Raw genomic sequence first — 15,571 nt, forward strand, 5'->3', positions numbered from 1 at the left:
GTGTGTGTGTGTGTGTGTGTGTGTAGCTTAGGATGGGATGTCTGGGGTCCCAGAGTAGAAGCTGGGTGAGCTTCCCCCAGAGGCACCTCCTGACAAGCTTTACTGTCAGACATTCTTTTGGCACCATACGTTTTCTCTGTGCTTAGCCCTGTGCTGGTCCCTGGGGAAGCAAAGATGAAGGGCACATCTGGGCACTGATTCTTTCTTGTTTTATGAGACTGTAAGAAGGTAGAATCCCCTTTTATAATACTACTTCTTTTTTGGCTATTGAACTATTCCCTTTCATTGGTTTGAGTTACACTTTTTAATTAACTTCTAATGCATAGTTAATGTAATTAAACCATTAAAAGTTAAAAATTCTACAGATTGTCTCATATTAAAGTATATGTTATAATTTAAGACTTTTTTGTTATGGTCTTTTTGGTTATTTTGGTTCGTCCTCTGTGTTTTATGCTTAAGACATTAAAAACCAGAGCTATTTTAAGTTGAATGCCCTTAACTCCCTTGAATCAACCACACTTATGTTGCTTTTTCCTTCCTTAAAGTTATGATGTTATAGGCTATTGCTTCTCAAATTTTGTGAAGGAATAAATCAACCAGTCTGACAGTTGTTAAACCATAAAGGTTCTAAGTAAAAATGATTTTGTCTGCACTATGAAACTCCATTCATATTCCTGTAGTGGTCTGTGAACTTGTGCATATTCTTGATCTAAGTACTTAATTCACTTTAAATCCATTTTATGAATATTGTGTATGTGTAGATTATAATTTATGTAAAAATAATATAAGCATTGCATTATATGTTTTAATTTCTTACATGTTAGTAAAAAAGACATTTAAACCATTTGATTTATAACCTTGTATCTGCCCCCTTAAACATTTTCGTAGAGGATCCAGCATAGTTCAGTGCTTCCTTCCTATGCAACACTGGTCTAAATGCTTGCCCATCGAAACCCTGATAGCACAAACACTGCCTCCCGCACCGCGGCTCCCTGTGATCCGTGACTAATCCTGCGGGCACTGCAGAGAATGTTCCGTCCCGAGTCGGAACTGCGGACCGCCTGCCTGGAAGGGTGACGTCACCTCCATGTGTGCCTGCGCATGCGCAGCGCCCCTGATGCAGGGATTTGTCACCCTGCTCTTTGTGTTCAGGGGTGCGTGGTGCCTGCGTTTCCCCCAGATAAACTAATGAGTGAAATTCAGTAATTACCACCAAGACTTGATACTGATGGTAATCTTCCAGCTCACTATGTAATGTTCCTTTTGGTTGATGTTTTAAAATGCTGCTTTATTTAACAGCACACTTTCATGATTGCGAGAATCTGTGTTCTTAAAGGATAAGGTGGTTTTTGTTTGTTTTGCTTTTCAATTTCTGTCACTTTCCATTTAACCATTTAGTAAATGCTACGGTATAGCTGACAGGGTCTCTGAAACGGATGAGGAGCACAGCTGGTCTTGTGGGTTGTCGTCTAAGGACAAACCCCAGTGCAGGAGGCAGGCAGGCGGTTCAGAACAAGGGAACGGTTCATTCGTTCAGCGCAAATGATCAGGTTACTGGCATCTGATTGTCAAACCTCAGAGGGAAGGCAGGGGTGGGGGGCGGGGGTGTAGAAATCAACCAGTGTACTTGCATGCATATAAGCATAACCAATGGACACAGACAATAGGGGGGTGAAGGCCTGGGCTGGGGGACAGGGGCAGTCTGGAAGAGGTCAATGGGGGGGAAGGGGGGGACATATGTAATATTTTCAACAATAAAGATTTTAAAAATGAAAAACAAATAAATTTAACCAAAATTAACCTGTGTTTTAGTTTAAGATTATCTTTAAAAATTTGATTCATTTTTAACTCATTTATTTCATCTTAACTTTTTTAACCACAATGTAAAAAACAACAACAACAAAACCCCACACTTTTAGAATAATGTGGTACATAAAAGCTTCTACTCATTGTGAACATATTTCCATAGTACTTTTTTTCCCTTCTTAAATAAAAAAAAATGTGTGGGGGGTTGTTGTTCCTTTTCTATTTGTCTTTAAAAAAATCTAATACCACGGAAGTGACCAAGTGAGCAAGCATTCTGGTCAGCAATGACTCGCTTCAAAAGGTATTTGTCAACAATAATAATACAGCACCTCCTTGCAGAGCCTCAGGATAAAATTGAGAAATTGATTTGACCAGTGAGGTATTAGATAGTTGAAGTTTCAGACCATCGATTCATCTATTCGGCTAAAAGATTTTCCGTTGTTGAATGATAACTTGTGGAATATTTCCTCCTAGGGCAGAGAGGTTAATTTTCCTTCTTATAAATCATGCTATAGGAGTGGCCATCTGAAAACACTGAGCTTATATTTCACAACCTAACATAGAAAGTGTTGAGGAGCATTGGGGTGCTTGCATGGCGGTTCAGGGGTGAGAAGCTGGGGAAGTATGTTCATTTGTTCATTCATTCATTCATTCATTCATTCACCCATCCATGTTTATCCACCATGCTGTGCCTGGCCCTGTCCTGGTGTCTGGGATGCAGCAGGGAACAAAGCAACCATGCTCTGGCTAGCAGGTGGATTTAAGGGAAATATGAGTAATTTATGAGCAGGAGTTTAAAATGTATCTCAGATTGACATGCTGCTGAACCTAACAGCAGTTTAAAAGTTGGTAACAGTCACTTTTGGCAAGTTATATCATGCTGAACCTGGGATTTACGATCTTTTTAAAGAGTATGTTAAAACCTCTAAATATTCAAATTCATTTGTTTTAGGAAGAGGGGTCATTACAATTGACTTGAAACTGGAAAGAGGAAAGAAAATCATCAAGCGCTACCTGCACGTTTATATTAACATCGATAAAATCTGATTTTTTACCCAAACCCTTTTTCCCCAATGATAGTCAGCAACTATTAAATCTCAGGATCTGAGAGTAGTGCCACATGTTATGTGAACATTCTGACCAGCTTCCTCGCAGACTTGGATTGAAGGAGCGTTTGTTGTGTGGTTTAGGTCCCCAGGAAACATCCCTGCCCCAGCGGATGAGCCTGGGCTGACTGCAGTCTGGGCCCTGTTCTGTCTCCTGGAGCTAGCATTTCATTAAAACCCACATGGGCCTCTCTGTGTCAGGTAGCAAAATGTCCTTTAAATTGTAACAAGAACCCATCCATCTTTCTGCGTACATCAGTGTAAGTTCTATGCATTTAGAAAAAGGTATATGCTGTACACAATATGAGTACAACTAAGTGCCCTCTGACTTTGCCCACTTACCTCTTTCAAGTTGCTCTTCTTTTGTCTGCCCTATCTCTTCTAGTTGTTGTTTTGTTTTTTTAAAAATCAAAATTATCTTTGTGGTATCCCCTTCCACCTATTATTAGCATTTTCAAACTCCCTTGGTGACACTTAGAAGTAAAACTGCTGCTGACTCCTGGTCTGTGGCCCAAAGATGAGGTTTGTGATCTCAGACGTATGGCTCCAGGTGGCATGTGCTGTTCCTTTCCCTCTTCGTGCGTGTGGGAGGAGAGGTGTGTGCTTCCTGGGATCGTCACTGAGCGTAGCCCTTTGTTCCTAAAGTTTAGGAACCACAGCAAGGTCCTGTAATGCATTAGGAAAGAAGACAGAGGCAGTTGTCTTGTCTGTAGTGTAATCTAGAATCAGTGGAATGGCACAGAAGCCATTTCTTTGTAATTTGTTTTTATAGTCACATACTCTGTTTTCATAAATGGCTCCTCAGGGCATGGTACAGAATCTGCCTTTTTGATCTAAGGATATTTCATGGCTGAGTTCCTCCTGCTTCTAATTAAAAGTTACGTGATGTACTTAATCTGGCTTTAATATGTATACATACTTTCTCAGTCTTTTGCTTCTTGGATGTTTTTTTAAAAATGGAAACGAGATAAAAAAATAATGCTTTAGGTGACCACCATAATAGCCACACACTCAATTTCTTTGTGTGTAGTTTTATATTTCTGCTCCCCCACCACCTCCTATTTTCTTTTCTGTTTAAAAAGTTTTAATTGACAGTTTTAATAAAATTAACATCCCTTTTCCTGTGACACATTCAACAAAAACATAGTGATAAAGCTGTTTCGAATTTGTATTCTAGTCTGTGTTTGGACATGGACATATATCACAATGCATGTGTAACACATTTCAACACCAGTTCAGCCGTCGATTCTGTGCCTTTCCTCCTCTAGAAAGACTGAGTTTTATTTAGGGGAGAAACTCAGGAACTGTGATGGGCTAATGTGACTGCAGTTTTAAGAAACTGAAGCTACATGGGAATGAGCTTGTGGCTTATAGTAGGACATAGGAAGTTGCGATTTTCATTGTTAAATTTTGTTTTCTTTTTACATCTATATGATGTTCTTCCTGTGGGGTGGCCTGAAACATGGCAGCGCTAACTTCTGTCATTCCCTCCATCCAGGGTATGATAAGTAGATGTGGTTCAGAGTCAGCAGGAATTGTCAGGGATGCTTTGCGAGTATTAGAAGTCCCACAGTCCTCTTCTGAGGCACCAGCACTGGGATTAGCACATTCTCCTTGTGGAGGTTGTGTGAGAGGGAGCCAGAACCGCACGTGGGGCTCCCATTTCTGGACTGTGGAAGTCCAGGACTGCAGTTTGTGGTGGCACCTCCCAGAGGGCTTTGCTGTGTCCTGGCCAGGGCATCTGTGGGCATGGGCTCTGTGGGAGTGGTAGGAAGCATGCCTTGTCTTATCTGGTAGCACTAGAAGGGGGATCCTTTTCAAATCCCTGTAGATTGGGATCTATAGCTGAGGCTTAATTCTTTCTAGTATTTCTATGATTTGGTCTGCTTCCACATTTGCCCGGGCATCCTAGCATTTTGTGCTGCTTATGGAACTTGTCATCCTGTGCCTTGTTCTATGAGTATATATAAACCTGGCTCCTTGAGGCCTGAGGTGGTGCCTCATTTCTCCTTGCATTTGCCCTACTTCCACCTGGGTCCATCTCAAATGGAATCGGATGTAATGAATCTTGCAGACACATTCAGTGAATTACCCAATGACTGGCAACGAATTGCTGAGACTAGATTGCATCCATTCAAGAGTTTTGAAGGAATCTTAAGGATGAAATTGCAGAATTCTTGGCTCTTGTTTGGCGTTTTATAAATAGTCACTGTTTTACAAGCTTGGTAGGTTGCCAGCACCAAGCGTGGTATGTTGGAAAGCAAAGCGGCCTGGTGATCTGGAGGTCCAAGCCTTTTCATGACCAGCTAGGTAGTAGGTACACCAAGCCTCCTGGACCCCAGGGTCCTCATCACCATTTGTCGTGGCCGTCTTTGTGCAAAGTCTCTGGTGAGTCTCAGTGTCATTGTTAATCCTGTTAAACTGGGTGGTCAGTATGTGCATTCTATGGGCAGGAAAGATTTACTTTAAAAAAATCAAACTACACCATTAATTTAGTCATCCTTTGCTCCTATGAATGATAATGTTGTAGGGACTGGATTTGGTTATATTCCTCCCAAAGGTGCTGCTTTTGTTGTTTGCTTGCTTGCTTTAGCAGGCTACTAACTTGGCGGGACCCAAGCTACAAACTCTGTAGTGGGCAACAACTCGAACCTTGGTGAGATCTTTCCTCTTTAGCATAGAGCTTAGGCTGCTTGGAGCTTGCCCGGCACATGCTCGGGGGACACAGCCAGAGATCTGGGCTTAGATGGGGCCGTCCTCTGGCTAAAAGCCATAGTAGGGAGGTGCACCCAGTGTCATTTCCTTTTCCCAAGAGTCTCTCCCTGCTTTTGGCCACACTCCAGTGCCTCGAGATAGTTGCGTTTTGTAGATTTAATTGGTGGCAGGCCTGGTCCAATCGGAGCCCCTCAAACAGACCTGAAGTGGAAGCTCCGTTTGTTTACTTTCTAATTCCAGGTTTCCATGTTGGCACTGGTTGTGTTACCAAAGCTTACAGTTTGAATGCTTTTCTTGTACTATTTTGGCAAAAACATACAGGAAAATCGGGATGGGGCAGCAGTCTTTTATTTTTTTCTAGAGAGTTCTCTGCCAATAACCATAGTTGCTAGTTTTGATGAACCTAGATGGCCTCCGTTAGAGACCTCCAAGAGAAACAGCCTGAGGCGTTATTATGAGTATGAGCATTTTGACCTCAAACTTCCATGTGGGCATTCACCCTGGGGAGCTGGACTGGACATGTTTGGGCTGCAAGAATTCCTTCTGCGTAGATGGATGTTGGCTTGGCCCAACTTGCCTGCCGCATGCTTCTTCTCCACAAGATTCCACTTGGCCATCTAAGAGACGGGGGTGTGGGGAGGGTTGGTTTGCAGTGAGAAAAGGGCCTTGGCCACCCTCTGAAGCAGGTGGCACTGGGCCATCTTACCCCATGAGCCAGTGACATTCCTCCAGGGGAGCATGACCCAGAAAGCCAGGGAGGGCAGAGCCCACTGGGAGCTGCAGCCAGTCCCCAGCTATTTATAATCCTTCTCTCCTCCCGGCCACTGTTTGTGACTAGAGTCTGATAGATGAGGCATTGGGCTCCCCCTAGAGGATTTAGTGTGCCAAAACAGCAGTTTTTAGAAAACTGCAGCCACGTTACTTGCCAGTATTTACATGAATCTACAAGATTAAAATGAAGATTTTTGAAATGATGTGGACTGATTTTGGGGAGCAGATTTTCGTGGTTAGTAATGGCTGAGAGCCTGCTTGGTACATTTGCCTCTGCGTCTGTGGGCAAATCATTGCTTGGCATTAAAATAGAAGCTAATTCTGTGATCAGAGACTTTACTTCACAGAATTCAAGTGTTTTTGAATGATGATACTTCTAGAGTTGATTTAATGGTGTAAAGAAAGCTGGCATTGGATAGAATGATTAAAAAATTAAATGTCACTCACACAACCTAGTGATTTTATTTTCTTCTTTATTTCAGGGTTTCGAAAAAACGATGAAATGAAAGCTATGGATGTTCTGCCAATTTTAAAGGAAAAAGTTGCATACCTTTCAGGTAAAGTTTAACTTTTTCATCTGCTTTATTGATTCTCTAACTACTTCGGACACAGTGTCAGACAAAGCCTCAAACACTGAACTAGCTCACCTGCCACACCCCCAGGAGCATTTGTATTTCGGTAGATTTTTAGGTGCTTTATTCTTGTAGCATTTTCCTGAGATATTAGTGTCCAAACATCTTCTTCCTTCTGCCAGGCACATCATAAGTGAGATAACACTGGTGATTGAAATGTTTGTGTCTGTCATTCCACAAACATTTGGCTCTTTTGCCCCGATCAATTAGGTAAAGCAACTGATTCCTTTAAAAGTTTGTCATCTCCGCAAAAGTGGTGGGAATGTGACCATATATGGACGCGGCCTGATTTTTTTTTACCTTGGTTTCTTGTACTTTGTGGCTACCTGTTGCCTCCTCTTTGGGGAGGTGAGGATGCCCATGTTTCCATGGCCGCTCTTCCCTGGGCCTCTGGTTCTGAAGTTTCTAGAACCCTTGTCATGGGCCGTGAAAGCTCCGGTGGTCTTTACCAGCCGGGTCCTCCATTTGCCTGCAGAACTGTAAAGCCATCTGTGGGGCTCCTGACCCTCCTGTAGTGGGTGACAGTCTGCAACAGTCCTCCAGGCCTTGGGCACTTGACTGCCCTCCCCTCTGCACATAGAGGACCAGCTGTAGGGCTTTTTCAGCCATTGGGTATTCCACCTTTTTGGCACCAGTTTACTTGTTACAAAACAAAGGTTTGCAAGATTATTCTGCTCTGTTTACGAGGAGGTGAATCTGTAGATGGTTACATGCATTTAGACAGTCTTCCTAAGTACGGTTCCCTCAATAACTGTTCATCTTTCTCAAACAGGCATGCCATGCTGACCTGCTGTCTCCTCGTGAACACGTTTTAGTTTGAATTTATAACCTTGCTAGCTGCTTTTACATGGTTTGTGTGTCTTTTTGGCTCATGGGAATGGCATATATATTTAGGATGCAGCCTCCTGTGGTATTTTTGTTACTCTTCTTACCTTGCTCTCTGTCGAACAGTATTTCTTAGCCCCCATCAGACACTGTTTGATGGTGTTGTTGAAGCGAATCTAATGCATAATGCATTTGGAAGGTAAACAGAAGATTATACAAAGTTCAGGAAAACAAGAAGGTGCTTTAGATTGATGGGAACACATGGTTAAAGAATGAAAAATCAAACAACTCTTGGCTCGTAATCCACTGTTAAAAGTAGCCTTTGCTGTTTTCTAATCAGTTACTGACAAACTGCCTGGTATGGACGCAGGCCAGTATTGTGAACTCCTGACTTTGTAGTTTACAGATGGATTTAAAGTTAACAGAATGAAAAGACTCTACTCATAAATATAAGAGGCATCTGTAAGAAGGGCTTAAAGCAGTGGTTCCCAACCTTCCTAATGCTGCGACCCTTTAATACAGTTCCTCATGTTGTGGTGACCCCCAACCATAAAATTATTTTTGTTGCTACTTCATAACTGTAATTTTGCTACTGTTATGAATCGTAATGTAAATATCTCATATGCAGGATGTATTTTCATCGTTACAAATTGAACATAATTAAAGCATAGTGATTAATCACAAAAACAATATGTAATTATATATGTGTTTTCTGATGGTCTTAGGCGACCCCTGTGAAAGGGTCGTTCGATCCCCAAAGGGGTCGCGATCCACAGGTTGGCGTCCCACAGGTTGAGAACCGCTGGCTTAAAGAAACCTGACCCCGAATGCTCATCAGTTTTTATCTTAAAGTTTGGATCTGCGATGAGAGTACCTGTTCCAGTTTTGCGGAGTTCTGCATTTCATGGAAAGGCAAAGGGATGTATCTCCCATCTTCTCGTATATTCTTGTTAGCATCTAGTATAGCCTGAGTCCAGTGACTGACTGGAGGGCCAGCTGCCACCAGAGGCCTTCCCAGAACTCTAGAGTCCTAGAGTGGTCATTAGAAAGAGTCTGTAAGCCAGTGTCTGACTCTCAGGCAGGAGGAGCCGAACCTGAGAAGGTACGGGGCTGGTGAGCTGTTGGCCTTGGCTGCTCCTGGGACAGGGGCCCAGTAGACGCCCTTTTAACAGAGGTTGTTACCTAATAGACTTACAGATTGTAGCCATAATTTCTCTCTTTTTTAAAAAAATATATTTTTATTGATTTCAGAGAGAAAGGGAGAAGGAGAGAGAGATAGAAACATCAATGATGAAAGAGAATCATTGATCGGCTGCCTCCTGCTCGCCCCCAACCAGGGATCGAGCCCACAACCTATGCATGTGTCCTTGACCAGTATTGAACCTGGGACCCTTCAGTCCACAGGTTGATGCTTTATCTGCTGAGCCAAATGGGCTGGGGCCATAATTTCTCTTTTACAAACTACATCTTCTCAGAGCTTTTCATGGTCATGAGGTAGATTGTTCCTCAGGGCGGGGTGGGGGTGGGGGCGTAAAGAATAGTTTTCAATGGTGTCCTAATCCAGAAATTCAAATAAGGGCCACACAGAGGAGAGAATGCAGTTGGTTCATTGGCATTTACATTGTACTTCTCACACAAAGTATGCCTTCCGAGAGAAGTTCATTCTCATTGGTTGAAAGGTGAGTTCTTAATTTATTTAAAGATAAAAGGGCAACTCTGCCCTGGGTTGCTCAGTTGGTTTAAGCATCGTCCTGAACACCAAAAGGTTGCAGGTTGGATTTCCGGTGGGGGAACATACCTAGGTTGTGGGTTTGATATGTGGTCGGGGCACCTTTGGGAGGCAATCAATTGATGTTTCTCACATTGATATTTCTCTCTCTCCCTCTCTCCCTTCCTCTTTCTCTAAAATCAATAAAAACTTATCTTCCGGTGAGGATTTTAAAAAAGGCAATTCTGAGTCTTGCTGTTTCTGGTCATTCTGGGCCATCCTGCTCAAGAGACCAAGAAGGAAATGAGCCATCACTGGGTTTACTCAGATAATTGTCACGCCTAACCGGTTTGGCTCAGAGGATAGAGTGTCAGCCTGCGGACTCAAGGGTCCCAGATTCGATTCCGGTCAGGGGCATGTACCTTGGTTGCGGGCACATCCCCCGGGGGGAGTGTGCAGGAGGCAGCTGATCGATGTTTCTAACTCTCTATCCCTCTCTCTTCCTCTCTGTTAAAAAGAAAAAAATGCTTTAAAAAAAAAAGAAATAATTGTCATTTATTTAGCAGACATTTGTAGCTAAAATGTGGAATCTTCTCAGCCTTCTTTTTAATATTAAAACAGACCCCAGTTCATTTAGTTAGCATCGTGTTTCCTACAGGAATGTTCAGGCATTCCCATTTTTAACTTCCTGATACCTGATGGTAGGTATTTTTATTAACTTTGTGTGGAATGTAGAAGAAGAATCCATTCATACAGCAGACATTTATTGATTCCCCTTTTTTATGTGCCCATCTCTCACTAGGCATTGAGAGTATGTATATACTGGTATCAGTGAATGAACAGATGCCTGCCTCCGTAGGGCTTCCATTCTTGTTGGGGGGACCAACAGACAGAAATGTGTAAGTTATACAGTTGGCTAGAAGGTCATAGGTGCCTTACAGAAATAAAGGGTGGGGAGAGGAAGGTAGAGAAGAAGCGGTTTTTATAGAATTGAAAAGGAGTGTCATTATGAACAAAAACTGTCCTTTTTATTTTCTCTTGTTTTTGACGAACATGCATTTGGAGAGGCAGATACTCCCCCTTGAGCTCTGGGTGTTTGATTACAGACACAAGGGAGGCCCAGAGACTGTGAACTCTCCTCCATGGACATCCTGTGACGTTGGTAGGTGCAGGAAATGGATTTCCTGCCCTTTTCTTTTTATTGTCCCAACTAAGGTGCTGAGTTTCCTGTCTATAAAATGGAATTGACATCTGTCCTGTCGGCCTCACCATGAGGCTGTGGGTTGACAGCAGACAACATGTTAGCATATCTAGTAGGCGATGCTTTTATAAGCTGCAGGATTACTCTATATATTAGTTCAGGAACAAGAACTTCAAAGCTGTAATTTTTCTGCTTCCTAACCCAGACAGTATTTTCATATGTTCTGGGGCATACATATGGGGCATACAATCTAATAGACATCTGTGGCATTGCTTTCAAGCTCCTTTAGGCTCAGAGACCATGTGCCTCTGAACTAACACTGCATTTCATTGATTCTAATAGGTTGATTTTTTTTAACCAACTGGGAGGGGTCAGCAGATGGCGCCTGTCCATCACTGACTGTAACACACCACAGATTGGAAGGTACACCCAATGCAGGGAGGTTAGCAAGTGAAAAGAAAATGTTAAATTATTTAAATAGAGAATGTGCCATTTTTATTTCATGAGTGATTTTTGATGAAGTTTTAAAACGACCCTAGAGAGTTTTCTGAAGCTCTATTCTAGAAAAAGACAAATTGAATTCTTTCCCTCTACTTTGAAATTCAAGTTTAGTTTTAAATTAGCTTTTTTTAGGACATGAGTGGGAGCCTATTTGGAGGGTGAGCTTGCCAGTACGTCTCAAGGGACTCCTCGTCAGTGGTACCAGCTGGGAAAATGTCTGTAGGTGAAAGGTGAAGCAGTACAACGGAAGCAGTCACCACGTCACACTCACTCATTGAGCTCTCGCTTCTGGAGTGAACAGGTGGCCATGCGCACTGTGCATACCTGTTGACGCCCCATGTGACACTTCGATGGGCAGATTTTGGATTCTATTTTGGTAGAGCCTGCTTGCTTGCATTAAGAGACACGATGAAAGGAGAGCTGAACACGGGTCATTGGCATTTCATCTCCCTGCTGAGTCAAACATTATGTTTCATTTTAAAAATTTAGGATGGAAATCCAGAAACATATTAGATAAGATTCTCTTTACCAAGAGTCAGGTGAATGTTTTTATCTAAATTTCATACTGTATCTTTAAAAGTTCAAGGTTCTATAATATGTGTTGAGCTGGAATACTTTTGATTAAGGTTATGAATTTCTTTTTGAAAAGAATGAAAAATGTTGGGGAATTAAAATAGCAAAATGTTTTCTGTCTTATATTGGAGACAAGAGGTATTTCAAAACCTAGAGTCATTGATATTCCCTAATAACACTATCTGATATTTTAGACAATTACTTGGTAATGACATTCCATTCATTATAATAGCATTGCTTCTCACTTTTTTTAAAAAAATGTTTTTACTGATTTTGAGAGGTAGGGAGAGAGAGAAACATCCACTGGCTGCCTCCTGGATGCCTCCTATTAGGGATGGAGCCTGAAACCCGGGCATGTGCCTAACTGGGAATTGAACCAGTGACCTTTCGGTGCATGGGACGATGCTCAACCATGTGAGCCACACTGGCCAGGGTTAATAGTACTTTTTATTCATAAACAAAGGCCTAGGAACTTATTGTTTAGTTGTCCTTCTGGTGTTTCTACTACTTTAGAAGGAACTGAAGCCACTGGTTTGAAAAATCATATAAGTTCTTGTCAGGGGGCAGGACCCAGCTGGCGCGTGCTGGCAGAGTCCTTTTGTCTTTATTTAAGCTCGTTGAGCGTCAGTATCTTCCATTATACTGCAGTCATGAAACTCTTAACAGGGTCATGTGGTGATCAAATCAGAACGTGTGTGTCAACCTCTGGACACCATGCATAGCATGTGTTGGTAGCTATGGTTTAGTATTATTCCCACTTGATACCAGAATTACTGGGCTTATAAGTAATTTAACACTTTTCTAGATGGTGTGACTACACGTGGATCATTTTAAATGTTCAGAATTAAGTTTTATTTCTGTTCAGAAACAGTGTTAATCATTCCAGGAAATTGTAAATCCCCATATTGGTAACATGTATTTTTAAAATAACATCTGCTGGATACTTTCTTGGCCCTTTTAAAAGCAAAGAATCTGGTTTTCTGTTGTTATTTGCTTGCTTTTTAATTTTACCTGTGCTGCTGAGGTAAGTAATTCAGATGAGAAAATAATTTAGAACTGCATATTGTGACTTGAATTTTGAGATCTTCGTGCTGTGCTTCTGAACAGAGATGCCCAGAGTTGAAAAACTAAATGGAGGTTCCACTTGGGAAGGCTCAGTTTTCCTTCCTGAGAACCCCGATGGAAGTAATAAAATATATGTGACACTTTCACCAGAAATGGTCAGAGGTATCAGCAGACTTCATTGGAATTGTGTCTATGTTAATGGGAAATATGGCTGCCTGTCTTTCAAAGACCAGTCATCATCTGAGATTTGTACTTATGTGATGTAATTTTTCTAAAGTCCTTAACTAAATTAGTTCTGCTTTACAATTCTTGCATGCAAAGCTCCCCCACCCCTTTTACTAGTATGTAGAGTGGCTTAGTGTGAGAGATTGGTAAAACTTGGCCAGGGGGGTCGGGCGCTGCCCTTGAGAGAGGAAGACACCTAGATCCAGATTATAGAAGTCATCAGTGTGAAGTTTGAAGAGCATCCCTGTCATTTTTCCTTTCAAGACTTAAATCCCAGTTTGTTTGGTAGCAGAGGGAGAGCTGAGAATGCAGGGCTGGGAGAGGAGAGAGGACAATGTGGAGGAGAATGAGAGGGACGGGGGCGGTGGGAACCAGTGGTTGGTTGTTCAAGGCGAATGAGCACACGTACGGGAAAACTTTCTTTCTCCAAACACGAAACTGAGGAAAGGAGGACACGTTGGAAGGAAAGGGCAGGCCTTCTGGACTATCTTCCAGGTGGTGTGCAGAACTCGGGTGAGCTAGGCTGGCCATGTGCCCGCTGAAACGGACTGTGGCCTTTTGCCCGTCCTTTCTGGCCCTGCGGTTGATAGAGGAACAGCTCTGTGGGAGTGGATGGTGACGCCGTTGGGCCTCCAGTGGCTCGTTAGCGTCCGTCCGCTCCTGTTTGTGTCTCAGTGTGCTCCCATGTTCGTTTCAGGTGGCAGAGATAAGCGCGGAGGCCCCATCCTCACGTTCCCGGCCCGCAGCAATCATGACAGAATACGACAGGAGGACCTCCGGAGGCTCATTTCCTACCTGGCCTGCATCCCCAGGTGAGTTCTGGTGGTTTGGGCTCCTCACTGTTGGCAGTGTTCTAGGATGTGGCACCGAGCTCTCTAGAAAACAGCTCAGCCCCAGCCCGAGTTCCCAGCAGACAGGTGGTGTAAACTTAAAAGTATGTTCTTTCTCCTCCCTTCACGTGGTGACCGTTCTGGTGCGGGGATGAGAGGTCGTGTTTTGAGTGAAGTGCTTTGTGTGATGACTGTGGGGTTGGGATGCCCACTGGCTGGGGTGTCAGGACGGGTGCCGGAGGTAGAAATGAAGAGTTGGGGTTGATGGTTCTGATCCCACGACCCAGAGTCCTGGAAGCCGGGAAAGAGTGGCTGCTTCTGATACGACACTGCTGTCTTCCCGCCGAGCTGGGGTTCCCTGCAAGCATCCTGTTGATTTGGAGCATGAAGTTTGTGGGGCAAAATCCTTCCCAGCTAATATGACAGGACGTCAGGTTTGGGAGCCCCCATTCAATCCGGGACGCCGTTAGGTTTTTAGTGTGGGTGCTGAAGAACACCAAGAATAGGCAAAGCTTCATTTTCCAGACAGGCCTGCGGAGAGGAACGATGAATAGCAATTGGCCTGTGTCTTTGTTTCTGTTCTCATTGAGGTTTTACTTACAGCACTAGCTGATAGCCAGTGAAAGAAATCACGCCACCCCCCCTCCACCCCATTAATATCTCCATTTAATTATTCAGGTTGCTGTTTGGAAAATGGAATACTACATCCCAGGATAAAGCCATGCCTGGAACAAGGGGCTGCTGTGTGTTGAGGTTGGAGGGGTGCTTCCTTCTGAAGAAAGGAAATCTTTATTCTAGAAAGGCACATGCAGAGGGAGGGCACTTCCGAAGAGACTACATTAGGACGTGTAATAAGAACAGAACTTGGTCATAACATAGGCTCAAGGAGACAGTAACTTTAAGGAACATGTTGCATAAGAGGACAATGAAGGATGGTCAAGGGCAGGATAATGGGCTGTAAAGGTGGGTGAATGTACTAGATCCTCCCAGCACAGGTTTTGGGGCACCACCCGGGGAGGACGGCTGTGCCCGCTCATAACCCATCCTTGCTGTCAGGGCTGATGAAGCGGACGGTCCAACCTGCTGAGGAAGGTGTTGGGTTTCTGTTTGGGGATCCTTATGGGAGAGCTGCACGTTGTTCATCAGCGACAAAGGGATAGCACGTGCGGAAAAGTTTTCCCTTTCCTTTTACTAGTTCCCTTTCCTCTTGAACTGGTGAACCATTGAAATCAAAGAGCTGGAAAGAGTTTTAGAAATTATATGCTACTCACTGTCATTTCTAAATATAGTGGATAGCTGCCACTTACTGAGTTCTTCTGTACCAGGTACTGTGCTGATGATGGAAAAAGAGATAGAGCAATACAAAGGACAAAGTAAAAAAAGTACTTAGCAAAATGAGAGTCGTCATGTAGTTTAATGAAAAACAAGTTGAGTTGGTATTATCCAGGTGATTTTTTAAAATTACGTAATTGAATTGCTGTATGTAACTTTGGCCATTTGCTTTCTGGTTTTGAAATCTGTTTTGATTATGAATGTGAAAATTACCTTTCATCCACATTACATTCTGGTGGTTTGGGGTTTCTCACTGTTTTCACTGTTTCAATATATGGCAC

At 43.0% G+C, this 15,571-nt stretch overlaps 1 protein-coding gene across 1 annotated transcript in view; it reads left to right on the top strand.

Annotated features, from left to right (window-relative positions):
• Positions 1–15,571, top strand: part of TRIO (trio Rho guanine nucleotide exchange factor) — a 217,751-nt gene that overhangs the window by 2,711 nt on the left and 199,469 nt on the right. Inside the window, exons 2-3 of the mRNA XM_005871063.2 lie at positions 6,881–6,955; positions 13,826–13,940. Of these exons, the coding sequence (XP_005871125.1) occupies positions 6,901–6,955; positions 13,826–13,940 (170 nt within the window). The 5' untranslated portion in view covers positions 6,881–6,900. The remainder of the gene's footprint in view (positions 1–6,880; positions 6,956–13,825; positions 13,941–15,571) is intronic.

The sequence above is a fragment of the Myotis brandtii genome, unplaced genomic scaffold (assembly GCF_000412655.1).
Source record: "Myotis brandtii unplaced genomic scaffold, ASM41265v1 scaffold328, whole genome shotgun sequence".
Taxonomy (NCBI): Eukaryota; Metazoa; Chordata; class Mammalia; order Chiroptera; family Vespertilionidae; genus Myotis; species Myotis brandtii.